Source organism: Gopherus evgoodei, chromosome 13 (assembly GCF_007399415.2).
Source record: "Gopherus evgoodei ecotype Sinaloan lineage chromosome 13, rGopEvg1_v1.p, whole genome shotgun sequence".
Lineage (NCBI taxonomy): Eukaryota > Metazoa > Chordata > Testudines > Testudinidae > Gopherus > Gopherus evgoodei.
In genome coordinates, this window is record NC_044334.1 from 26,518,849 (window position 1) to 26,540,055 (window position 21,207).

Here is a 21,207-nt window from a genome sequence, read left to right on the forward strand (position 1 = left end):
TGGGAATAGCAACGTGCATCGTCTAATGTGGAACTCACATTTCTGGATAAGCGATCCAGGCTAGGCAGGCTAATGCAAATCCGCCCTCTTCTCTGTCCCAGCGTTGGCACTTTGAGAAGCCAGGTAGGGATAATTAGATCAGGGATCAGTATCTTAAAGCCTCAGATGTAATCGTTAGTAATCAAATTCAGAAGGGTGCCTGTTGTTGCTTAATGTGGAGGGGCTGAAGGAAGCAATCTCTAGAAGTGGGGAGAGGATCAGGGCACTTTTAGGAGAATAAAATCCCCCCATGTTGCTAGCAAAAGTCACCGCTGTTAGCAACGTGCAACGTAAAGTGAAGTTATAAAAATCTCCGCTGTTTCCTGGGCCTTCGGCACTGTTGAAACTCAGCCCTAGAGAAGGCTGCTGAACCCCTAGTGAGAACACATCCTGTGAGGAGAGCATGCACCTGTGCCTTTAACCGCCAAACAGCTCCCTCCTCCTGTAATATGTCCCCTGAGAAGGTAGAGCTGAGATTTGAATTTATGCCTCCCCATCCCCAAAGTCACTTCTTCCCTGTCTTGTAGACATCCCTTGTATCTGTCACCCTTGCAGTTTCAGCACGTCCCTCTGTATCTTGAGTGGGCTCCCATGGGTGTCTTTTCCTGCCCACCCCCTGAGAAGAAACAGCCTGAGATTTCAGGAGAGGAAGGAGAAGCCAGGCTGGGAACTGGTAAGAATTTTGACTTGGGGGAGGAGGTATTTACTGTAGTGTGCGTGATCCTGCTCTTCCTGTGGAGCAGTGGATGAGAACCTCTGCCTTACTTGAAGTCCCCTCTTGAAGTTGCTTTGAGGATTTTGTGTCTAGAGATGAGCAGAGCTTCTCTTCCCCCATCATTCTCGACTGCTGACGTGGGAAAGCAGCCATCTCTAGATCTAAGCAATACAGCAGTGCACTTGCTTGCTGCTGCCATTCTCTCCCTTGGGTTTTTGGAAGCCAGTGCTGGTGTTGGAAATGGGGTTAAGATTTGGTGCACTAGGGGGGTTCAGTTGGTGTGAGGTCAGACGGGTGAATAGAGCCAAGCTATTAAGCAGTGCGGGAGAATGATTGTGGCTCAGAAATGCAGGGGCAGCATTATTAATTTGTGTTACCATAGCACCCAGGGGCCCTCGTCACAGACCAGGACCACATTGTGCTAGGTGCTGGACAAGTGCACAACAAAAATACGGTTCCTGACACAAGTGGCTTACAATCGAAGTACAACATAAGAAGCAACAGATGAGTATTGACGTGCTGGGGTGTACAAGTGAACAGTGAGACAGTGTTGGGCAGCGTGAGAGTTAGAGGTCCATGCACACCAACAGCCTGACTATTGCCATGTTTTGCGTAGGCATCCTGATAGAGGAGGGATCTGGAGAAGGATAATGAGGTAAGTGAGCCGATGTTTATGGCAGCGCCTCCCAAGCATATATAACAGTGCAGGAGAAAGCATAGAGGGGTATGAAAATTTAAAAAGCGCGCAGTGGAGGATGGCCTTATGGGCCAAGTATCGCCAACTCAGCAGCAAATGAGATCCTATGAAGGACCTTGAAAGTGATGCTTGTCTTTGATGCAACAGAGAAGGGGGAGCCAGTGGAAGGATGCAGAGAGGGCTGACAGAGTCAAAGCGATGGGCTAGGGAAATGATCTTTGAAGCTGCACTGTGAATGACCCGAGCGGGGATTCATCAAGGCCAGAGAAGGATGCTCTAGGAACTGAGCCGCTTGGTGATGAGAATTTTGTAGCTTTGTGCATGGATAAGAGGGGCCGTATGGTAGAGAAGTTATGCCCAAAGAATAGGCAAGATTTAGATGCAGCCTGGATGCAAGGATCTTGAGAGAGGTCTGAGTCGAAGATGACGCTCAGGTTGCAGGTCTGGATGGTGGTCTCTTGTCGTTGAGAAAGGAGGTAGCAGGGAGGGCTTGCAGGGGAAGATTAGGATCTTGGGCTTAGCCATGTTTAGCTTGAGCTGGTGTCTAGAGATTCATGAGGCAGCGTCATTGGCAGGCTGAATTTTTAGTCTGGACAGGAGACTGGTCTGGAATGAAGAGGTATCTCTGAGTTGTCAGCACAGAGGTAGGTGTTGAATTTGTGTTTGCCAATGAGATTACCCAGAGATGAGGTGCAAAGAGAGAGGAGGAGAGGACCAAAGACAGCCCTAAAGAACCCCCACGGGGAGTTGAAGGGTGGAAGAGGAGGATTCCCCCAAGGAACACGCTAAAGGAGCGATTAGAGAGGTAGGAGAGGACAGAGTCACGGAAGCCAAGGGAGGACAAGACTTCAAGAAGAGCACAGATGACTGCGTCAGAGATGGCTGCCAGATCGAGAAGGATGAGGATGAAAAATTTGATAGGATAGAGAAGAGGGAGCCAGTGAAGAGATGCAAAAAGAAATTGCTTGCTTAGACTTTCCCCTTATTCACCCTTAACACAAATGCAATGTGGACCCAGAAAACGCACGTCTTGCTTGGTTGCAATAATTTTTATGCTTCGTGTGCTTTAGTATCAGTACTGGTGTCAGTTCCAAAAATATGCAAATTCCTTTGTTGAAGGAGGGTAGATTTGAGGAATTTCAGGAAAACTAGGCAGACGACATTAAAGTCAGGCCAAAAAAGGCAGGAAGTGTCTGGCTGAAGACCTTTTTTCCTGCTCCTGAAACACACACATTGCTAGAAGATGACACTCATGCCCAAGGCTGAACAATGTAGCAGTTGTGCTAGTCTCATTGCCAGTCTCAGCTTTGTGTCCATGAAGCCCAACCAGTGGCAAAACTTTGAAACTAGTGAATGTTTCTGGCTTTGTGCGAGGGTCTGTGGTGGCTTCTGTTGGAGCTTCTGATCTTGAGCAGCTCTATTGCCCCAGAAGAGAGAAGTCCTCACTTTCTACACCTTGGAGTTAGGGCATGTTCAGTGCCTTGAGATGCTCAGGATTGTTCTTGATACAGCAGTCTCTGGTGCTCAGTGTAGACCATTTTTAAATGTCTTGGTGGATGGGACTAACTCCACTTGCAGTGGAGATGATCATACTGTCTAGGATCTTGCCATTAGTTGAGGCACTCCTGAGACTGTCAAATCTGGTGACTTGAGAGGTGGCCTCACTGGCGCTTAGATACTGAAGTGACAGCTGATGGGTAGTATTTCTGCGTTAGAAATGGTATTATGATGAACATTATGATAGTCCAGACCTGAAGGAGAGCTCTTCAGAAGCTCGTCTCCTTCACCAACAGAAGTTGGTCCAGTAAAAGATATTACCTCACCCATCGTGTGTCTCAATTATTCCAAGAGGCAGCATCAATAGCTTACAGGGACTCTGTACAGGCCACCACCCTGACTAGAGAGTTCTCTCTTTGTGCACAGTTGGTGTAAATGGAGACTGAGCTCTACAAAGAAGGTAGGAGAAGCAGTCCCAGAACAAAAGGATGAGCAAGGCCAGTCTGCTGCTTTTACTTAACATGCAGCTGTGCCTGTGGGTCTCAACCAGGTAAGGTCCCCATTGTGCCAAGTGCCGTGTGAACATACAGCAATTACAGGCCCTGCCCTAGAAAAGTTGGTCTGAAAGGCAAGACAGATGAGGTGGATGAAAGGAATGGTTTTGGGGGAAGGATTAGATCGTTGTTACAGCATCTGACTAAGGCTTGGGAGAGTTGAGTTCAATTCCTGACTCTGCCGCAGCCTCCCTGGATGAGCCCCTGAATCTACCCAGTGCCTCAGTTTCCCCATCTGTAAATTGGGGCCAGTGCTTTCCTACCCCACAGAGGTGTTGAGGATTAAATCCCCCTGTGACTTCGGGATGATGAGATACCATGGTGATGAGGGGCCCTATCAGTACTGAGATTGGAAGGAAGGATGATGTAACACCAATAGTAGCTGTAATGGGGCGCTTTAGTATAGACAAGTATCAGGAGGTAGCCGTTTAGTCCGTATCCATCTGAAGAAGTGGGTTTATTTTATCCACAAAGCTTATGCCCAAATAAATCTGTTAGTCTTTAAGGTGCTACCGGACTCCTTGTTGTTTTAGTATAGAGCAGTTCTTCTCAAAGTCGGCCACTGCTTGTTCAGGGAAAGCCCCTGGCGGGCCAGGCAGGTTTGTTTACCTACCGCGTCCGCAGGTTCAGCTGATTGCTACTGCGGTTCACCGCTCTAGGCCAATGGGGGCTGCTGGAAGCAGCGCGGCCAAGGGATGTGCTGGCCGCCCTTCCTGCTGCCCCCATTGGCCTGGAGCTGCGAACCATGGGCAGTGGGAGCCGCGATCGGTCGAACCTGCGGACGTGGCAGGTAAACAGACCAGGCTGGCCCGCCAGGGGCTTTCCCTGAACAAGCGGCGGCCCGGCTTTGAGAAGCACTGTTATAGACTACATGACATGAAAGCAGATCCACCCCTCCCCCAAACTTTATAACGAAGCCAGTTATTGACAGAATTTCCCCATCAGAGAGGGAATCGACACAGCTGAGCACATGCCTGTTATCTGCATGTGTTTCATGGTGCCCTCCTCTAAGGGTCTAACTAGCCTAACTGAAGGGCCAGGCCTGAGAATCCCAGCTCTGATTGAACAATGAAGGTAGCACCAGACCAGCTGATCGCCTGGCTGGCAGGTCGTGGAGCAGCGTGTGCATTTGTGTGCTTGCCTGTGTTAATTTCAAGCCCCGCTGCACGCCTTGTGTGAGTGAATTCCCACTGCTCTTATGGTAAGGACGTGACCTTTTTTATGTTTTTCCCCTCCCCATCCCTGGGACTTTTAGCATTGCTCTTGCATATTTAGGGCCTTAAACACTTTTAAAACCAGTATGGAAGGAGGTTGGATAGCTGAGGGTTTATTATTGGTATTTATTTTTTTCCCTGGAAGCCTTTTCAAGACCATCAGGGAGGTGGAGGGAGCTGATGAAAAGCTTTTCCCATTCCAGGTCCTGGGGGAGGGACAAAGATAGAGGCAGCTGCTTTATCTCCCCATAACCGAGACCCTCACCTCCAGATAAAGGGCTTTAAGCCCAGGAGCTCCGGGAAAGCTGCTTCGGTTTGATAATGGTCTTCGCTGTCAGCCTCTGGCACCGTAAGCCTGCGGGAAGGTGTGGGAGGAAGGCAGCAGTAAATTCCTTAGTCTGATTACAGCAGAGCCCCTTGTGGCTGTGTGTGACTGTTGTGCTAACCGCAGATGGAGGCACCTTTCCCCCACCCCTTAAATCTTTCCTCTCTTCCAACCCATTTGTCTTCAAAACCAATGAATTTTCTGCTCAAGTTTGCTGATTTCCAGCAATTACTAAAAGTTTCTCTTGCAATTAAGGTTGAAAGTGCTTGGCCCAAAAAAAAAAAGACTTTTTTTTTTTTCCCAGGGCAGAAGAAATTTACAGTTGATCATTTATGGCCCTGACTTGTCTGGTTCTGAGCAGTTCTTTAACCAAAGCAGAGATTTGGATACACTCTGGAACCAACCCAGCTCATGGCCCTATTGTCTCAGCAGAACATTCTTATTCAGCAGCTTAGCAGATGACCAGCAGTTTTGGAAGGGCTCAGTACAAAGGGGAGATGCAGTAAGAAGGCCAAGCTAGGCATATGTCTGTGGCACCACGTACGCCTTCCAGCACCTTTCTACTGGAATGAATCAGATCCTGCTCCTCTTGGAGACAATAAAAACTCCAACCACCTCCCATGAATTGTAGGGCGAGATAAGGCTGACCCAAAGCCCCCTGCAGTCAGTGTCAAGATCCCTGTTAATTTCAGTGTGCTTTGGATGAGGCCCAAATGCTACAAGGGATCTTGCACCTTCCTCTGAAGCATCTTATGCTGATCACTGAGGTGATGTGGTTTGGCAACTTGTGCATATGTGGTGAGGCCTGGAGAGAGCTGTTCGTGCCCAGTGCTGGTGCATGCTGTCATAAACAGATAGCTAAGGGTTAATGTCTCTTTCACCTAAAGCACCTGACCAGAGGACCAATCAGGAAACCGGATTTTTTCAACTTTGGGTGGAGGGAAGTTTGTGTAAGAGGTCTTTTGTCTGTCTGCCTGTTTTCCTCTGAGCTTTGGAGAAGTAGTTCTATTTTCTAGTCTTCTGTTTCTAAGTGTAAGGACAAAGAGATCAGATAGTAAGTTCTATGGTTTCTTTTCTTTGGTATTTGCATGAATATAAGTGCTGAAGTGCTTTGATTTGTATTCTTTTTGAATAAGGCTGTTTATTCAATATTCTTTTAAGCAATTGACCCTGTGTTGTATCATCTAAATACAGAGAGCGCATTTGTATGTATTTTTCTTTCTTTTTATATAAAGCTTTCTTTTAAGACCTGTTGGAGTTTTTCTTTACTTCAGGGAAATTGAGTCTGTACTCACCAGGGAATTGGTGGGAGGAAGAAATCAGGGGAGAGCTGTGTGTTGGATTGCTAGCCTGATTTTGCATTCCCTCTGGGGGGAATAGGAAAGTACTTTCTGTTTCCAGGATCGGGAACAGAGAGGGGGGAGTCTCGGTGTAGTTTCACAGAGCTTGTGTCTGTGTATCTCTCCAGGAGCACCTGGAGGGGGGAAGGGGAAAAGGATTATTTCCCTTTGTTGTGAGACTCAAGGGATTTGGGTCTTGGGGTCCCCAGGGAAGGTTTTTCAGGGGGACCAGAGTGCCCCAAAACACTCTAATTTTTTGGGTGGTGGCAGCAGGTACCAGGTCCAAGCTGGTGACTAAGCTTGGAGGTTTTCATGCTAACCCCCATATTTTGGACGCTAAGGTCCAAAATCTGGGAATAAGGTTATGATACATGCCATGCTGCGGTGAGAGAGGGGAATTGCAGTCAGCAGTGGAGGTGCCAAGGGTAGGCACTAAAGCCAAGGAATAAGGAACTAGGCTGGGTACTTAGGGGAAACACCACATTTGGTGCTCGGATATGATGATAGTGGAGGGCTAGGTGAGCATTTAGAGAGATTGGGGGTATAGTGATAGCTGTATGACTGCTTCATGGCTCTCTGTTTCTGGAGCTGCCTTTGGTTTTGCACCCCAGCTTTTCTGCAGAGAAGGGAGCCCAGGAGCCTGGCTGTGTTGGCAATATCTTCCTCTCTGGGTGGAAGAGTTTCAGTCACTCTTCTGCCTTGCCTTGGTGCCGAGTCGGAAGGAGGACAGCATGTGGTTTTGAGTTGCTGATAATACCAGAAGCCAACCATGGGTTGTTCACTAACAACAGCATTTGAAATGGAGGTGGGAGAAGGTGGCGGATGGAGATGTTGGAGTTCCCCACTCTGCATGTACATTATTTTCTGGGAAGTTTGGGGCACAAGGCAAATCTCCAGTTTAGATTCTGATATTAGGCATACGCTCTGCATTGTGCATCTCTCCTGAGCCTGCCTTTCCCTTTCTCACTCCTCTCCACCTCCTTTCTGGACAGCCTCTCCAACTTCCTCTGTTGTTGAACAATGGGTGTGAAAGGGCCTTCCTCAGAAAAATGTGACGTTCTTTTCCCCTTTCCTTTCCTTTTTCTTTTCTCTTTGAGGCAGAGATAGGACAGCTGCATGTTCCACTGATGTTAAAAGGACAGCGTTATCATTGTTGCCATTTCCATTAAAGCATAAAAGGGCCATTTCATGCCAGAGCTCTTGAAGATTAATTAGAAGTTTAATACATTCGGTTTGTTTTTTGAAAGTGGAGAAAGGCCGGGGGAGTCTTTGTGGCACTCGCTGGGGTGAGCGAGTCGAACGAGTACAGACGAAAACCTGTGAAGATCCCTTTCATGTACACATTCTTTAAAACCTGATTACAGCCCTCAACAAAATAGAATGATGCAGAAGCTCTTCACGAAGGGAATGTGTTGGCACAACGAACGTGACTGAAGATTGGCCCATAAACTATTAAAAAATGAGACCCAGCATTTGCTACCCTGTTGATTCCAGGATGTTGTGCAGAGGGGATGCTGTTGTCTCTCTGTGCTGGAGGCTCCTCTGTGGTGCACTGAACTGTAGCTGAGGAGATGCAGTTGTGTTAGTGACAGTGGCTCCCAGGTGCTACTCTGTAGTATGGTGAGTGCCGGGGAACGCTACGGTAGAGTTGTCATTAATTGTGGTATTTCAGAAGAGCTGTACAATTGTGTGTTGATTCCCAAATGCTACGATCTGTTTTTCAGTTCAGCTGAGTAAGGTCTATAGATCATGTAAAATAAACTAACAGTGGGTATTTCAGGCCATGGTTGAGGGATACTTGTAGAGCTGTGCAAGAGCCCAGGGTTGGAGCAAGTATCTACCTAGGATTGTGACCATAGTGTCTGGTCTCCTGGGAAGTAGGATGGCGTAGGTCAGAATTCAAGGGTGTTAGAAGAACAGTACATGGCTTACACTAGCTCTCCATACTGTGGCTGCGTGTCCAAGACCCTCAAGTTCACCCACAAAACTGTTACTGAATGCAGCTGGAGGGATGAGTCATTGTAGTCTGGGTGTTGATGGCTCCGACGGTGGGGTCAAAATATAATACATCCCTTCAGTCACCTGAACTGTCTGGAGTTAGTTACGTTTTATGGTGTTTATAATTTGTTCGCTTGCTTTACAGCTGGTGATGAAACTGAGGAAGCTAAAAAGGGCTCAGAAGATACAGCAGTAGATGAGGAGGAGGAGGACGAGGAGAGTGTTCCAGGATGTACACTGTTCATCAAAAACCTCAACTTTGCCACCACAGAAGATACACTGAAGGAGGTGAACAAAGAGAGGTGGTGGGACTGGGTGTTGCATGTCTCCAGCAATGTTCTGTTTAGATGGAGCAACTCGGTTTGAGTGGCTTGGTCAGGGTCAAACAGTGAGTTTGTGGCACAGCCTGGACTTAAGTCCTTCAGCTGCTCTACTCTTTGGTGTTTTAAAGCTATTGATAAAGCATTTGTCAGTACAAGGCTTCCATCCGAGCCTCTGCAAACATTGAGTCTCCTCTGGCCCTTATGAGGAAGGTCTCATAGCCGTTTTGCCAGGGTAAAAAGTAGTAGACAGGTGAGGTAGCTTTCCTAAGGACATACAGTAAGTCAGTGGCAGAGCCAGGAAGAGTAACCTGAAGTTCCTTCTGTTTCCTTTCCCAGCCACTAAGCAACTCTCCCTTTTACTGGTTGGAGACAGTAGGTGTAGCTATAGACCATGCTAGAGCTGTTCTCCAGCTTGGTTGTGAAAATATTATCCTGCCCAGATTATGGCTGGTGGTAACTAACTTTGAATGCCCAGAGAATCATTCAGTTGGGTTTTTTCATTCACATCAATTGTCATGTTAGAAGGCAGTCGAGTAGACTGTCTACCTGGAAAGTTTACCCCAGCCCAGGCACTTTTCAAAGGCTAACTTAATTGCTCAGACATCTCTAACAATCCATCTCCAGACTACAGCATGTTATCCCATCCTGTGTCCCAGTAGAGGTGCCCCATTTCCCTTCTCTTTCATGCCTCGCTCACTGTTGAAACACCAAATGTTTCAATAATCTCCCATACAAGTAGTCAAAATTGGAGGAAACTTATCCATCCTCCTTTTTACTGCCCTATGTTTCCTTCCTGTATATAATGAACCTGAAGGCCTTGAGTTTGTAGAATTGATGTGTTTAAGGGAACCACAAACTCCTGTAGATTCACCGGTACCTAGTTAGGTCCAATCCCTTCACCATACCTTGTATTTATTTACATTAGGGCTGCACTGCATATAATTAAGCTTGGCAGAATTCAGTTTTTATTTTTTATAATTTTGATGGATAATAGCAATGGTTATTGCTAGCATTTTTTTGTTTTAAACTTTCACAGTTGTGGAAAATTATAGGAGTTAGACCAGGGGGGCGGCGGTAGTGTCAGACAGTTGTTTAATTACAGTAGATGTTGAGATTCAAAAAATTAAAGCTTTCTAACCATGAAAATATACTGTCAACATCACACATCAAAATATACAAAGTAAAAGTCCTTAAACTGTACTTCTCAAGCAGCATTTTTCATTGCCTGTTTCAATTTTGATTGTCATTGATAGAAATTTGTGTGTGTGTGTGTGTGTGTGTACACATGGTGAAATCCACGTTTGACATTTGCCAATAAAAATCACATCCTTCCAAGCCTACATATAACACAGCCGGGCTGCCACAGGCACATTTTGGTACCTCCCATGCGATCCTGGAAAGAGAAATAGTCTAAGGATATTGTAATGAATTGGCAATTGTTAGACAGCTTTGAAGGAGCCAGTGTCTGGGTGGAAGCATTCTTTTAAGTACTTCGGTATTCTGTAGCAATGATCTAAACCACTGCAGCTTTCTGTAGCCATAGTGCAGTGTGTTGGATAATTACTGAGAGTGTTTTAAATAAAGGCTGTCACAATAGAATGCATGACGTGTGTCTTTTCCTTGTTCAGTGTGCGCAGCTCTCTGTGGGTTGACTTTGTCTGTTTCAGTTGCTACAAAAGGGGAACGTTGTCAAAGGGTTACACTTTAATTACAAAGAGAACTAAAGACCATGTAAAATTCTTTGCAGACGTTTTCCAAAGTGGGAGCTTTGAAGAGCTGCACGATCTCAAGGAAGATGGATAAAGCAGGTACTCCTATGAATCGCTGTGCATTTCCTTCTGCTTGGGTTGGTTGTGGTGATGCCTTCCACGTTCGTCTTTCTGGGCAGTTGGATAGCTGATGTTAAAAAAATCTTCATGTGCCCAGAAATGCATATGTTGAAATGACTGAAAACGTAAGCACTAAAAATCAAGTTCTGATTAAACCGGGAAGGTCGTGCACCAAAGGTAAGTAAGTGGGACTCATAGTGGGTCAGCTTAAGGCTCTGTAAAAATGTCATAAACTCTACTTCATGCCATGGGCTTGTGAAGAGTTCAGTCAATTTTAAAAAGAAACCTCACAGGCACATCTGCCTGCCCAGCCTCATGTTTGCTCATAAAATAATAAATAACAACAATTGGAGATATACCTGTTTCCTAGAGCTGGAAGGGACCTTTGAAAGGTCATCAAGTCCAGCCCTCTGCCTTCACTAGCAGGACCAAGTACTGATTTTTGCCCCAGATCCTTAAGTGGCCCCCTCAAGGATTGAGCTCACAATCCCGGGTTTAGCAGGCCAATGCTCACACACATGATCTGGTTTAAGAACAGAACCATGTCCAGTTTCACTCTACCTTCCAGGGCAATCAACTTCTGTCACTGAAGAAGGACTTCTGTAGCATAGTACCATCCAAGTTTGGAAACTTGCCATTGTATTTGCTGCTGAGGGCCTTGCTTATGGATCTCTGAAGTTGTGATCCTATGGGCCGGTTTCCTAAAAGCATTGCATGACCTTGAGTGTTGAAAACTTTTGCTGAATAAGGAGATAATTAAAGGGCTGTAGAACCTCGAACTGATAAGTGACCATATAGGGACTATGCTAGTTTGCATCTCTTCTGTGGCGCTCAGAGGGACAAGTGAAATTTAGGGCACAATCTAGGTGATAAAGTGAAAGACAGCACATAATGTTCTCTGTCTTGTAAATAGATCTCAATCCTTCAGTCCCTTGCTAAGACATTTGCACAGTGGTTTGGAGAAGACCAAATATGTATGAGCCCTATGCTCCTGGTTCTGTAGCAGCAGTTAGTTAGCTGCTTCTGTATCTGTGCACTTGCTGTACTGCTGACATCCCCAGTGATGTGGATAACCAGCAAGGGATGAATAGTCATTCTGTCAGCTGCTGAGGCCTTTGGAAATAAAGGGAGAAGTCTATGCCTGGCAAGTGGGGATAGGGCCACCCTAAAGGGCTGACACTGTTTTTACATTAACCAGTGGGAGAATGGAGAGCATGAAATTGTTGGTTCCCTTTCCCAAATTAATTGAACTCCAGGTTTGGAATTATTTAACAAGCAGTTTCCATTCACATATATAGGACGAGAGTTCAGGCCCCTGTATGCTGGGCACTGAATGTATGCAGAGACAGTTTCTCACCCCAAAGAGCTTCCCCTATAAATATGACAAAGGACATATTGTCTCCACTTCATAAATAGTCAAAGAGCACACGCAGTTTAAATGAGCTGCCTATGGATACATGCGATTTTTGTGGCAGAGCCAATTCTCTTCTGACTCTTAGACCAGGGCTCTACCCAAAAGCCCTTCCTTTCTGCCGAGGGATCTACCTATATGGCAGATCAATTTAAGGGTCCATTTATAACTGGTTTTATTGGCTTGTGCAACATATTTCCTCCTTTATGGCCAGAGTGAACTGTTAGGTGGGTTTCAGATGAAAAATACAGTCAAACTCAAGACTCAGATTTTACATCCATCTAAAAGGAAGCATAAATTATTGTGGGGGGTAACTTTGTCTGAATCAGGCGCGTTAGGAATGCCCATAGAATGCCTGTGTCTGGATTATGGTGAAAACTTCATTCCAAAAGTTTACCACTGCAGCAGTGCAGGAAAACCCTGTGCATGAACACATTTGTATGTAAGCAGTATGATCACTGACCTTTTCTGCGCATAGCTATCATGTCTGCAGGACCGATGGTTAGTGTTTTGTTTAGTTGCGTTCACAAAAGTTACATATGAAATGGATTTCCACTATACACAGGTGTTGTACAACTTCCTTTGCATCATCCCCAGGGTGACTGTATCTTGAAATGTCACAATATCATTTAGTTGTTTAATTCCCCATGGGGCAGGTTGTTGTTTAATTCTCCTTTGGGGCAGGTTTAGTCCAGCACAGCTCACCCTATTTCTAGCAGTGTTGATTCACTTTTTCGTTGTCTGTCATTAACCAGTCACAAGGGCCTATCCATTGTACAGGCCACTACCGAATGATTTTCGCCAAATCGTTTACGAGGCTCTTTCCTTCCCTTTCTGGCAGGCACTTTACTTCCTATGGGCTTTGGATTTGTGGAGTACAAGAAACCAGAGCATGCTCAGAAAGCCCTCAAACAGCTCCAGGTAACCATGGGTGACGCAGGCAAAAGGGAGGAGTGGGTGGCTTCTGAGGCATCAAGAACCCCTCTAATATTTGTTTTTCAGTAGTTACCTACAGGCTGCAACTGAGGTCAGAGTCCCATTGTGCTGAGTGCTGAGCATACCCCTAGTGAGACGGTCCCTGCGCCAAAAGGCCTACAAACTAGAGACAAAGGCTGGGAGTGGAAATAGTTGCACAGGGAGGGGAAGTCACTTGCCCAACATCACATCAGTGGCACAGTTGGGATTAACTCAGGTGTCTTGACTCCTATGCCAGTGCCCTGGCCACTAGACCATACAGCTTCCCCATCTGTATTGTGTACTCTTCACCTGTATTAGCTGCGCTTAGAAAGAGAAGAGCTTTGGGTGAAGGAGAGGTGGGGGAAGGAGAACTGAGATGTAAAACTCATCCGTTTTTAAGGTCTCTTTCTTTTTGCAGACTTTGTAATTTGTTTTTTTAGGGTTGCTTAGTAGATGGCCATCGGCTGGACGTGAAGATCTCCGAAAGGGCCATCAAGTAAGTCTGCCTGATTCCTGTCTGACTTCTCTGCACCAAATAGACTTAAGCAGCAACAGATTGCCCAGAATGGCTCTTCCTTTTTACAATGTGGTTGCTGGTGGCCCTTTGTAATTCAGGTGGTGAATAGTGCCAGTCTTAAATACACATTTACCCGGTATGATGGAACAAATGTTTTTCCTGGGGTCTTTCAGATGATCAGATCTTCAAAAATAGTAGTTGTGATAGTGTTAGTCCAGTGTATTAACTCAAAGGTGTAGCCAGTTGTTTGACTGCATTCGCTGTTAGTTCTTAAAAATTTTAGAGACCAAATAACTAATCTTAGCTAAATGTATTGTCTAAAGGCAAAGCAGAACAATATAAAAAGGAAACCTACATACCTTCCCTCTGGGAAGCAATCCTTATCTCACAGCACGTTCACCTTACGCACAAGTTGTGCTTCAAAGATACACGTTGCAACAAGTAGTATTTATAGTATGACTTTTTACAAGTTCCAGAGTACTTTGCATATCACTTGAAGTTTAAGTTTAACCCACTGGTTTATGCCAGCTTTGTCCTTAGTACCTCCCTATATTTTCCCATATCTTGGGTTGAATTGCAGCATTCCAAGTGTTGATGAGCCATGAAAATACTCCCAAAGTGTACTTGGTACAAAGGATTCCTGCATCCTTGCTTTGACAAGTTTCCTATTTTCTAATGCCAAAGCTAATTTTCAGCTTTGCATAGTGTTGTGGGATGTGTGACGTAGGTGAACAGAATTATGGGAAGAGCATAATACATTCAGTTAAGATAATTTTCCATCACCGATGTATATTATATTAATACTGTGTGCATAATACCTATTAATATGGGGTATTTTTGGCCAACAAGTGGATAGGAATAAATGAAATTTGAGGTGGCGATCTGTTTTTATTAGACTAAGTAAAAAATAAAGGAATCACTGAGCTTCTGGGAATCAGAAGAACGTAAAGCAACACTAAATAATTTCATCGCTTAAGTGAGAGAAGCTAGATCTAAGGTGAACTATACTGGAAAAGTTGTCTCAAGGGTCTCCTTGGGTTAATTTGCTATTCTCCCAACTCCTTTAAGAAAAGCATCTTTCCACTGTCATCTTCATCTGTCCTGTAGATGGTATTGTTCTGTGCCTCTTCCCTCATGCTGAAGTCATCTTTGTTAGACCAAAGGGAGCTGCATGGGACTTCCCTTAAAGGCCCATCAGTACAGCTCTTCGGCTGCTGTGGGGTAATGCACCGCTCTGTACATTGAGGCCCAAGAATTGCTTCCACCTTCTGCTGGCTTGGACAGCCAGAATCCATGTCTTGGAATCAAACCTGATGGCTTTACACAGTAGCATTACCTGTTCCTGCTATTTACAGCCTTTCAGAGAACAGTTAAAAGTAAAACTAAAGGCACAGGCTGTGCTTCACTTACACTAATTTAGCCAGCGTTGCAAACTTCTCCCTGTTGTACCAGAGCAGGTGAGCAAACCAACAGAAGGATTGGTCTGTTCCAGAATGGTCATCCCTAGGTAGTGCTTTATTTACTTGTCTTGAAGTAGGACCCCTGTCAGGATTTGAGGTCCTGTCTGCAAGATAATGCACAGACACATAGGAAGACTGCGACCTTTTTAAAATAGTGAGGCAGATTTTTATATATTCCAAGCATAACTAATCAGACTGTCCTGTTCTCCCACCTGATCTGTGAAGTGTCCATTGATTCAAATAAGAAGCCATTGAGCATATCGATCAGGAAACTGGACTCCAGAATGTCTAGATTCGTAAGCTGGAAGGAACCAGAAAGAGAGAGGTCTGTGTTGTGTTGCTCTACAGTGCAACTTATCGTGTCTCCATTGATTTACCAGGCCCACTGTGACACAATCCCGAAAAAAACAAACGCTCAAGAAGCAAAAGAGCTCCAAGATTTTGGTCCGAAATATCCCATTCCAGGCAACCGTGAGGGAAATCAGAGAGCTGTTCAGGTAAAGAAATCTGCTGCTGCTCATCTGCTCAGTGGGTAGTTACTCACTGGGGCATTGGCGGCTGCTTTTGGTAGATGACCTTGCTGTCTGATCATAAATAGTACGGAACTTACGGGGTAAGTGAGACTTGTATGTAATGTAGATATGGACACATGACATGAAATAAGCAGATTACTCCTGTGTCTGAGCTCCACTTGGAGCAGGAGCATGTATGGAGGGAAGGGGAGGCGCATCAGCGAGTGGGTCATCGTGTCTTCATCCTGAGGGCCAAACTGCACCAGCCTCTGCCTGAATTAGAGCAACCCGGGGCTGCACTAATGTACACCAGCAGTGTCTGGTCCTCTAGGGACCATGTGCCCACTAAGGATCCACACTGAGATGCCCCAATACATCCCTATCTCTTCTGACATGTTCCCTGTTCTGCGTTGGTACAGTTGGTGCAGGAGCTGAGTTCTTACCCCAACTCTTCTTGACTGGGGCAGTTCTCAGCTGGTGGGTAACAGACAGAATCTGGCTCCTTTGCACCTCTTAAGCAGTGCAAAGTGTTCAGATCATAACGGAGAATCTGGCTTCAAATCTCTCCTTGTCCAGAATGTGTTCGGTGGCTTTCCCAAGAAAGCGAGGTGTGACGAGCACCAACGAATTAGCCAGACAGCAGATAGGATTGTTTTACATACAACTAACCAAATTCCTCACTGGTCCTATTCACGTGGCACCAGGGTTTGTGCATACCCTTTAAGGAGCTCCTAAAGCTTGGTTCTCTAGCAACAATTAACCTCACATAAAATGGTTTGTGCATGTAAAGTACTTTGTACGGGGTAAGGGTTGCCTCAAGGTCGGCATAGATGAAACAAATAGGAATTATTTTTGAGAGAACACTTATTTCGGCAAGAATCCTCCGTATTGAAAACTACGTGGGATGACACTGGTAGCTAAGCATGGAGTGCTTTAAAACTTCAGGGAGTCCCACCTGCTGCAAAGGAAAATGGGGGGTGACTTTACATTTGTTAAAGTGATACTTGTAGATGCGTGTTCACTGACTGCATCCACAACGTTACTCATTTGGGTGTCGGCTTTTTAAGTGTTGATAAACCATCACAAATCTGGGATGCTTTGCATAATATCGAATAAGGCACATTTCCTACCCCAACCAACCTTGTTTGATTGTGCTGCTGCTCGGATACTAGAGTGAACTGAGAGAGTCATAGAGTTTACAGACACAAGGGAATATCAGATCATCTAGTGTGACCTCCTAGGTTCTGTTTTCAGCTCTGCCCTGACCTGCAGGGTGACTGTGGGCAGGTCACTTCCCCTCTGTGTCTCGGAGAATAATGAGGCTAACCCGCCTTGAGGTATATTGACGCAAATAGCTATATAAGAACAAAGTCTTTTAGAGTGTGAGTTCACCGTGTCAGTGTTTGGAAAGGGTATAGAGAGGACTTCTTCAGGCCTTCTGGGGTTAGGCTGAATGTGTTTTAACTTTCCTAACAATGAACCATGTGAGATTGTAGGTTCATTCCCCGAGGGACCTGGGGGGGAATCCAGTTGCTTAACCCACTCAAAGAAAACCAATATTGTGCCCTGAAGAACAATCCTGCAATGACATGTTGAGGGTGAGCAAAACCAGAGGCCCCTGGAGATTTTATTCATGGGTTTCTAAATACTGTATTAGCATGAAATGTTGTAGAAGTGTTGCCACGGCATAAGAGACAAAATACTTAGGCCTCTGTTGGAGGAAAGTGTGATCCTGTGTCTTCACTGCTTGTTGGAGAATTCTTCTGTGCATGGGGTGGGGGCGGGCTAGGGATGTTGTATCTATTTAATTGGAACTAGGCTGAGGTAACCATGTGTTAGAAGTATGTTAGTCACATTGTTTATGACAGGAAGCTGCTCAGATGCTGTGGTGATGAGCCCAGTAAAAGAACCTATCTAGAATAGCGAGGGCTCTTCTGGCCAGAAGTCTTTGTCTGTTTAAAGGCTCTTATATCTTGTATGCTTGTACTTTGACTGTATAGTGATAAAGTCTGTGGAAATGGTCTGGACCCAAATTTGGATCTTAATGCTATTCAAACTACCTAGGATGGGGAGGAAAATTGCACCCGGATTTCTAATCATACGAGACCCTTCAAGTCCCAAACTTAACTCTTCCTGCCAGTTGTAGATCAACCAACTTGCTGCGTCAAATTGCCAGTGCTCAGCTGATATCCGCAGTTTACTGGCCACCAGACCAAATAATAAACAGAGCCAGGTTGGCTTTCGGCTCTGTAATATATTCAGGGGAACAAGGAATCTGTACTTGTCCAAAAGATAAAAGATCAGTACAGAGAGATGTTTTGTTTCACATTATTAAAAGGGTGTTGAAAAACCGTGCATGGTTGAGAAGACTGGGATATGGGAGCAGTTTGATAGTGTCTGTTTTAAGGAACATGAGGCTTCTATAGCCCATTATCAAAAGCGTATTAAGAACAATGCATGTTAATCAGGAAGCAGTGTTCCACCAAAATGTCAGTTTCACTTAGTTACACAATATATTTAGGAACACATTATTTATCTTCAGAACAAAAGGCGGCATTGAGAGAACTGAGCTGATTTAATAATGTCTCTGCTTATTTTTCAGAAGGACTAAAAATTTGCACACATTGAACATTATTTAATGCCAGGCATTCTTTTGGGGCTTTGTTTAAAATTGTACGCTTTGGCCATAGATTTAGATCCTTTGGTGGGTTTCTTTTTAATAATAATAATTTTTTAGTTTTAAAACAATTCTTTGGAACCAGAGGCATTTCCCTCAGCAAGGCAGCAGGGGGCACTCTTAATCTTCCCAGGAAATAAAGGACCAGAAGAGCTGCAGTTGTTGCTCACAGACAATGACGCTGCAGGCCAGTGGTAGCTCTGCCTGTGGAGGTTAAAGGCTTTGTGGGACAAGCCTCTTCTCTATTGTTTCACATGTTCAAAAGCCACTTTCCAGCCACCCAAGTGATGTCGTCCTATAACCCACTTCCTTTATTCCACTTCTGAATTATTGTCTGGGCAGGATGTGAAACACAGAAGGTTAAAATTCTTTTTATTCTATAAAAATGTCTTCACCTTTCAAGCTTTGTCACGTGAGCTCTCCCTTTTAAATCTACCCAAGAATAGGTGTTAGCAATGCTAGCTGTTTGAAATGGACAATGATTGATTTGTTTCAACGGTGCAGACTTTTGGAGTCTTCCGTTCATGGATTGTTCAGAGTTGCAGCTTACCCTGTTCATCTTTCTCCTCTAGTGTTTTGTCGATTCAAAGATCCATCATCACAGTGCATAGCCTCTCTGTGGAATGAGGATTATGGTTTAGGATGCAATATTAGCAACCTAAGATGTGTATAAAAGCCTGCCTTGTTCCTGCACTCCTGTGTTGTTGCTCTCCTCTAGCCAAATCAAGCTAATCTTGAAGACCTGCACCCTGGTTGCGGTAGTGGTGGATTTTGGATCACTTTAACAAAACTTTCATAGGAAGAGGGAGAATGAAGAAAAACACTTTCGGAAAATCCATGCATGGGTATTAAATTAGTATTGCTTTCCCAAACCTGTAGCTTGCAGGGGATTCAAGGTGCCATGTCTGTGGTTTCAGAGGTTTGGGAATAAGCTTGTAATCCATAGGGAGTATGTTGGAAAGTGAAGGTATTTCATTTTCTTCATGTGCATTTGGTGATGGTGAACACTCCTGGATTGGCAGTCCTGGAGTCTGAATCCTTTTTCTAAGCATGGACAACACTGGAATAAGTTTTCCTCATACTGTATCTGTTGCCATACTTGAATCCTGGCCTGGAGGGACTATCTCTAATAATGAGGGTATTTCAGTCTGTCTGCTCTCTTTGCTGAGGCTGCTAGTTATGTAGTTCATCAATTTATAACTGTCCTTTTAATTCTTTGATACTATATTGAGAGCTCTTAAGCTGATATTTTCAAAAATGATTAATGAATTTGGATGTCTAATTTGAGACCTGTGAAAAGCCCTTATTTTTCAGAGGGCAGCTCCTGAGCAATTTCTGAAAATTAGGTTTCTTTAAAATGTGTCGTGCTGGTCCCACATAATCACCACTTCCCGTCAGAAGTCTTGATCTTAATGCTTTGTTTCATAGCCATATCACTTCCTACCCTAACTTAGAGAGCATAAAAAATGAAGGCATTATTGTACAGACTCACATCACTGAACATGAAGTTACAAAGATTTTTCCCCTCCTAAAATAGGAGCAACTAAATGGAAAAAAGTCCTTTCCATTTTCTCTAGATCAAATAAGACGTGTTGAAGGGTAAACCCTGTAGGCTGCCTTCGTAGAATTATAAGTTCACATGGTGCACACTCCACCAAATAAGGGAATAAGAGCTGTCATAAAATCAGATTCAGAAAAAGCTTATGATGGGGTCTACTCGGGCTTCTTTCTGGAGGAAACATGGTTTTGGGGAACTTGCATGTAAATTTGGCAAGATGTATAAACCCTTTTCTAAAATCAGAACTATCTGTCACTGTCTCATGCTTCCAGATGAGCAGAGGAAGAAAACCAGGCGGCCCACTAGCCTCATTATTTGCCTTCAGTCTGTTTAAAAAAATAAAATAAAATTGAGAAAATCCCAAAGTTCAAGATTTACTTCCAGTCTAAACAAGAAGTTATATAGCTTTATATGAAGATTACATTATTGTACATCTGATCACCTCCATATTCTACCTATAGGAGTCTAATTCATGCAAATTTAGTAAGGCTTTCTGGTTACAAAATGTGTATGGATCTCACCCTTAACAGAAATAAGGTTACAGCTATTGGTTGGGGTGGGGGGACACAGCTGAAAATAGTACCAGAACATGGTTATGGTTCCTAGGAATAAATATAGCATATCACAGTGCTATGTGAAAGTAACATTCTGTTTTAGAGAAACCAGTGGGATTAAAGATTGGAATATGATACTGGACAGGTTTAATGTACTAAAAACAGTCTGTCCATTTTATTATTTTTAAAGGCTTTGTTGTTGTTCACTTTTTTTAAAACCAACCAACCCCCTCCCCCCCACTGAATAACCACAACTCACTGCATAGTGCTTTTAGAGGAGCAATGTAGCCACACTAGCCAGGACAGAAGCTCCCTCTGACCGAAGTAGAAGACATGGTCATGAATCTAAAACTATATTACAGGGGGCAAGATTTGGAAATTGGATCTGTGCTTCTAGAAGAAAAAAGTATGGGTGAAGGATTCAGTTGATAAAATAGGTCATTTTTTTTTATTATTTTTGTTTAACTGAGTCTTTTTCTAAAGTAATTCTTACGTCATTATCCATTTCTTCAAAGCTTGGAATGACCTATGAAAATAAGAGTTGTTACCAGAATGAGCTCTTCATTTCTCATTATAAAGGAACACTGAGATATAATGAAGCCTAGTGCAAGACACACTCCATGTTCACACCTTTCTCCAAGTAAGGGAGGCTACATGACTGGTGAAAATTTTCCCTTCCCCAAGATATCTTCCTGCCCTTGAATCCACAGAAATTTTCACTAACCAAAGGCAGGAGATTGAAAATTATCGATTAATGGACAGTGAGGTTTTACCCATATAAGAGCTAGGTGGTATTAATTGGTACATTCAGCTCCTGTATGCTTGGCTATATGACATACAAAAAATGCATAGATAGCTAAGCACCTGACACCGATTATTGTACTGTGGCTGCAATTTTAAGTGGTTATTTTAAAAATGGTTATTTTAAATATTTTTAGTTTCAAATGTATTGTTAAATCCTTATAGCAGCTTAATACCCAGTACAAATCTTTCTGATCAAATTATTTTCACTCTTCAACAGTTCAAAATG

At 44.2% G+C, this 21,207-nt stretch overlaps 1 protein-coding gene across 2 annotated transcripts in view; it reads left to right on the forward strand.

Moving 5' to 3' along the window:
• RBM19 (RNA binding motif protein 19) overlaps positions 1-21,207 on the forward strand; it is a 116,613-nt gene that overhangs the window by 17,979 nt on the left and 77,427 nt on the right. For both annotated transcript variants that reach the window (XM_030582731.1, XM_030582732.1), the window contains exons 16-21: positions 595-712; positions 8,525-8,667; positions 10,450-10,510; positions 12,784-12,863; positions 13,340-13,395; positions 15,257-15,373. In XM_030582731.1, the coding sequence (XP_030438591.1) occupies positions 595-712; positions 8,525-8,667; positions 10,450-10,510; positions 12,784-12,863; positions 13,340-13,395; positions 15,257-15,373 (575 nt within the window). The remainder of the gene's footprint in view (positions 1-594; positions 713-8,524; positions 8,668-10,449; positions 10,511-12,783; positions 12,864-13,339; positions 13,396-15,256; positions 15,374-21,207) is intronic.